The 6,033-nt window shown below is 32.0% G+C and overlaps 1 protein-coding gene across 1 annotated transcript in view; it reads left to right on the top strand.

Annotated features, from left to right (window-relative positions):
* LOC106470730 (UPF0565 protein C2orf69 homolog) overlaps nt 1–4,481 on the top strand; it is a 9,830-nt gene extending 5,349 nt beyond the window's left edge. Inside the window, exons 2-3 of the mRNA XM_013931293.2 lie at nt 422–713; nt 2,329–4,481. Coding sequence (XP_013786747.1) covers nt 480–713; nt 2,329–3,123 — 1,029 coding nt within the window. The 5' untranslated portion in view covers nt 422–479 and the 3' untranslated portion in view covers nt 3,124–4,481. The remainder of the gene's footprint in view (nt 1–421; nt 714–2,328) is intronic.
* The last annotated feature ends 1,552 nt before the right edge of the window (nt 4,482–6,033 follow it).

Here is a 6,033-nt window from a genome sequence, read left to right as displayed (position 1 = left end):
GGCCTTTGGAATGGGTTGCCTTCAGATGTTGTGGAGGCAGTAAATTTAAGTGAGTTTAAGAAAAAGCTTGATAAGTATACGCATGATAAGGACTGGCTCTAAGATTTTGTTTTTAATTATTTCAATATAGTTTAGAGAATAGAACAGCTGAGGTGGACCAAAACATTATGTTATGTTATTTAACTTGGTTATGTTATGCAACCTTTTTTTTTCTTTTATGATTCTTATATATTTGTTGAAATTAAGGAAATAAGGAACACTTCTTTATTCAATAAGTCACAGAAAACCATGTAAAACATTAATGAATCTCACTAATGGTTGTAACGGTTTACACTTCTTGATGGAAATAATTACAAAATATGTATATTATCAATCCTCCATCATGTAAAAACTCTCTTAAATGTGTTTTGTTTTCCCTCAGGTTTTGCAAGCACAAAGATTGACTCTGTAATAAGAGTTGGAACTAGTGGGAACAGTAAATGATTGGAAAACTGCTTCTCATGCTATTTCTAAGAAATATTCTTTCCTCAGTAAGAAAAATGATGTCAGCCAGTTCAACTGTAACAGATACAAGTACTTTGTCTAAGGTACATGTTAAACGTTTGCAGGGGATAGAAGGTATGCCAACAAAATTCAATGACGTGTTATTTTATCCACCCAATGGTAAGGAGGATGTGCAGGGAAGACTTGTGTTTTTTGGAGGAGACGTTCAGGTTAGGTTATTTAGTAATAACTTTTTTAATGTGTCAAAAAAAAAATGTGTTAAATTCTCTTTAATTAATGTGTTTGTGAATTGGTTATTTAAAATACTTATTTGATAGAAAGAGGTAAGTAGACAGATAGGTAGGTAGGTAGATGGGTGGGTGGGTGATACAATAATATTTACAGATACAATTTTTCATTAAAATTTAATATGTCAAAGTCTACTGATACAATCTTTATTTCAAACTACAAATAAAATATAAAGAAGATCATATGGTGATGTGACAGGTGAAAACTTGTCACTATTTGTTATTGTTTCAAAATCCTTTCCTTTATTTAAACTTAGTGTAAAACTTACCTGAGTATGAGAGTGGGAGTGACTGTGTAGGCACTTGATACTAGTGTAAAACGTTTTTCTCTATAAAATTAAGTTTTATTAAAATAATCCAAGGGTTTGTTATGCTGTGTAAGATTCACACTGTTCCTTCTTTTCCTGTAATGTATTTATATATTTTTTGCAGCTTACTTAAATAATTAGCATTAATAAATATTGTGTTTTACTGTATTAGTTTACGCACATGCACATTTTATTCTTTATCTTATTTTATTAATGGACACTAACTATTCATCATGAATCAACTATATTCATCCTAGTTTCTGTTTATTAGTTTTTACTTCTACACATGAAAGTAGGAATAACAGCTCTATAAACAAACCAAAGGTATCACTATGGGCAACAATATTGCTGTCGTTGTGGCCTCTCTTTTTATGCATTTCTTTTAATCATCAGCTCTTGCTCAGTGGAATTTTGAAACTAATCTTTAACCAGCTAGACGGTACAGATATATTGACAACATTTTCAGTACATGGAATCATGGACTCCCTTCTCTCTTGAAATTTGTTGAATTTCTTAATAATTAACACCCCCCGACATAAATCTCACACTTACTTATACTGCTAATGCCTGGAAGTTTATACCCTTTCTTGATACCCTGGTCACTATTGAAAAAAGTAAAATGTATTAAACCCATTATTCAACAATATAATGCACACCAGCTAATAAACAGGGGGGGGTCATTATTGGTCAATTTAATGGAATTGAAAAAATCTTCAATGATATGAAAGAAAGTAATAATGTAGATCTAGTAGAGGATGAAAATGTAAAACTAAATATTTAAAGGTTTGAAAATCATATGCTGATGTGACAGGTGAAAACTTGTCACTGTTTGTTGTTCTTTCAAGATCCTTTCTTTTAGTGTAAAACCTACCTGAGTATGAGAGTGGGAGTAACTGTGTAGATGGTAAGGTGGAAGTCAGGATATAACTTCAAAAGCTACTGTTGTCCAATGGATACCCATATAGTTATGTTACTAAGACATTCCACAATTTTGACTCACAAGGGTTTAACAAATGACAGCAAAAGAAAGAAACCACCGCATCAAAACACTATTTCATGGATAAACTTTTAACTACTCGTCTTTATCAAGATTAGAAGATTTGGGGTAATCTAATTTGTTAAATGTGTTTCTCAATTATATGTTTTTTAGTATCACATGAAACCTTTTTTGACCTAAGTTAAGTAAAATTTGTGTCTACATTAAATTATAAATTATTCATTTTTTTTAGGATTATCCAGAGAATATGCAAGTTCACAGAGATAACAAACATTATTTGAGGTGGAACCTGGAGAACACGGCAGCTTTCCTACATGGACAGTTTCCCCAGTGGGAAGTGTACATTGTAAAGCCTTGTCGCATGCAGCTGAAGACGTTCAGCTGTTACGATAACTTTGTAAAGGGTGACAATGTTGGAAGCCCTCAATATTCTTTCAACACAGAAGGACTTCTTCACCTGAAGCTGCTACTAACTAATGCAATTCAAGCAGTTTATGGTGGTCAAGGATTTTGTTACAAAGATAACAGCATTGATAGCAAGGGTTATTCAAATACTAATATTGATCAGAGTGGTTGTGAAATGACCTCAACCAATATTACAGAGCTTCCGATCATCCTAATTGGATTTAGTAAAGGAACAGTAGTACTCAACCAGTTATTATACAGTTTTTATGTACTAGATAAAACCTTAGATAATGACATTTTCAGTCTTGTAAAACAGATCAAAACTATGTACTGGCTAGATGGTGGACATTCAGGGGGATCAAACACATGGATCACTGATAAGAAAATTCTCTCAAACTTCGTTAAACTAGGAATTGAGGCTATTATTCACGTAACCCCGTATCAAATTAAGTGTGCCCAAAGACCGTGGGTTGGCAAAGAAGAAAAAATTTTCCAGGAAACTCTGAAAAGGTTAGGTGCAAAAATAAGTAGAACAGTTCACTTTGAAACAGAAGAACGATCATTAAAAAATCATTTTCAAGTTCTGGAGCAGTTTACTACATTCAGTTGTAATAAAATGTAACTGATGAGTATTTGGTAACTAGTAAAATATTAAGGTAATTACTCTACAGTAACTACTGTGCTATGAGTGTAATATTGTTACAGTGAATTGTTTGTTTTTGTTTTGTCTGAAATGATGTCAAAGATCAGGGATGAATTAGTATTTAATGTTGTCTTTCTAAACATATTTTTCTCATATTTGAGCCAAATACAATGTTTCTAAGGAATTATTATTGTAACAGTTTATTTACATAACATGTACATATAAAATTATAAACATATATAAAGAAATATGTGCTGAGACAGAATAGAACTTGCAATTGTTTTTTTTTTATTATATATATATATATATACTTTTAAAAAAAAATGATACATACAATTAATTGTGTACACATTAGAAAGTAGACGTTAAGTGCATCAAGTTCATAGGACTTGAAAATTAAACAAAACCAAAAGCCAGAGAATTATTGGCAATCCAAAGTTTTGTGTCTAGCTCTTACCAGGTAAGGTAATATAGCGTGACAGACATTAATGACAGATGTATCTTAACTTGTGTATTTTGTGTTAGTAGAGATGTCCATTTTAGTAATTAGTTAAAATGGTGTGATGCAACAGTCCACAGAACCTTGTTTATATGTTTCTTTCCTAATGTAAACAATACCTGATCCTATTAAAGGACTCCATTAGATGTATTCGTTTGCAAAACATCTCTAGTTTAATGATCCAGTGAAAAAAAAATGTAAAGTACATTTTGGTGTTTTTCATTTTTAATGATAACTTAATAATATAATTAATACTGCTTGTGTAATGTGACAGTGTGCAAAATTTGTGTGTTTCAATAAGTGAAAAATGTATAAATTACTAAGATATGGTACTAAATATTATTTTGTTTTTTAATGGAACTAAATGTATATTACATACAAGTAAGTTACAAGTAATATTTGGAAAATAGACTTAGGTTATTATCCAGATCATCTGAATCAAGCTTCTTTTCTTTTGTAAGTGTGTTTACTTGCCCACATCTCTAGTAACATAATTATAGAAAGGTTATTCCCGGAAGGTCGGGTGGATTAATTTGTTCATATGTGTGTGTGTACGTGGTCCAGCTATTCTTTTGAAGAAATAATACTTGTTTCCTCAAAAGTGGGCCAAAGGTTATGTGGAGGGGTCACCTGTTTTAACCATTTGCATCACTATACAGTAGTGTGTTGTCTGTCAGTCAGTCAGTAGACACTAAAATAATGTCACATAAGGGATACTTAATGTTGCAGTGTGTACCTTCGTGATGTCAGTAAAACGTACAAATGCCATGAATCATGAGAAGAATTGTGCACTGAGTAGGCTACAACACAGCATGACATACGAATTTCAAAAACAATAAATAAAAAAAATTGTTATTCTTAATTTTGGTTTTATTTACTCTTGAAACAGAACACTTTTGGGGACCCTGCACAAGTACATCTAGTACTATACATTTAAATGCAATGAAGGCATGATGAAGAAACTGCCAGACTTTGTGGACGTATGCTTATAAAATTAAGAATAACTTAGGGTAAAAGTAAATTTGTATGGTTGATATAGGTCAAAAGGATCTTATGAACAAGTTATATTGTTTCACACCAAGAAAGACTGTATCTGTCTCTCTGACTGTTATGATCTTGATCAGTGGTTCCCAAACGTCATTCGTGGACTGGTGCTGGTCAACAGGGAGATTTCAGCCAGTCTACATGATGGTTGAAAAACAATCAAAAATGTATGTTTTAAATTATATCTCCTTAAGGTGTATTTTTTTACAGCGTAACTTAAAATTACTTAAAATATTAAGGCTCTACAAAGTAGTTCCTAAAATTTTGGAACTGGAAGAAGCTGATACTCATATGGAAAAGAATGTGGAACCATTGATCTAGATTATACCTTTTTGTGGTCCTTATGACTTTGTTACCAAAATAACTTAGCTTAATGTGGCTTCTCATTGTACAGAGAAACATGAGTTGGTAGTTGATGCCTTCCCTTAAAATTAGTCAAACATTTTGCTGCATGCATATATACCTCTGAATTCTTTTTCATTTCTGTCATTTTCCTCTGTGATATTTTGTGAATGGCCTTTTGAACATTCTACCTCCATGGAGTTTTCTGTTTCATTAGCATATTGCTCTTTGATATTAATATTCCACCAATACTTTCAACCTCAACCTTTAGAATTAATATCCCATTCATACTTTCAACCTCAACCTTTAGAATTAATATCCCATTCATACTTTCAACCTCAACCTTTAGAATTAATATCCCATTCATACTTTCAACCTTTCGACTTTTTTTTGATATTAATATTCCACCCATACTTTCAATCTGACAAAAATATTCTACAAGATTATCCAGTTATCAATCCCCTTTTCTTGGATTATCATAGTTTCAACTATTAGTTGCAGTAAAGATCTTTTGGCGGTGTCACAAAAGGTTGTTTTTTTTTATCCAGTTCTTTTTCTGTTTCTTCTATCACAGACAGATCTTCTTATTTTTCTGTTTTTATTTTTTCAAAGTTTAAGACTGATTAGCTGTTTTTGGTTAAAAGATGATGAAAGGCTATTCAGCTCATTAAGATGTTCCTCCTACCCTGTTAAAAATTAATGTAACTCTTCAACAAAAACATATAAGAATAACGACACATACCACATCATTAAACCACATTACAACTCACAAGTCCCCCAGTGGATCAGTAGTTTAGTCCCTGGATTTGTGATGCTCAATACTGGGTTTCGATACCTGTAGCAGACACAACATAAATAGCCCATTGCATAGCTTTGTGTTTAAGAACAAACAAACACAACTTTCAAACTTACCAAGAAATAATTTTGTCAAGAGAAAGTTCTCAATCTGGATTTTGAAATCTTAGGTTTATTATCTCTGATCGAAGTTCCATTTCCAACCTTCA

This window comes from Limulus polyphemus, unplaced genomic scaffold (assembly GCF_000517525.1).
Source record: "Limulus polyphemus unplaced genomic scaffold, Limulus_polyphemus-2.1.2 Scaffold4187, whole genome shotgun sequence".
Classification (NCBI taxonomy): Eukaryota; Metazoa; Arthropoda; class Merostomata; order Xiphosura; family Limulidae; genus Limulus; species Limulus polyphemus.
The sequence above is the reverse complement of the archived record's forward strand: the minus strand, read 5'-3'. Positions and strand labels throughout refer to the sequence as shown.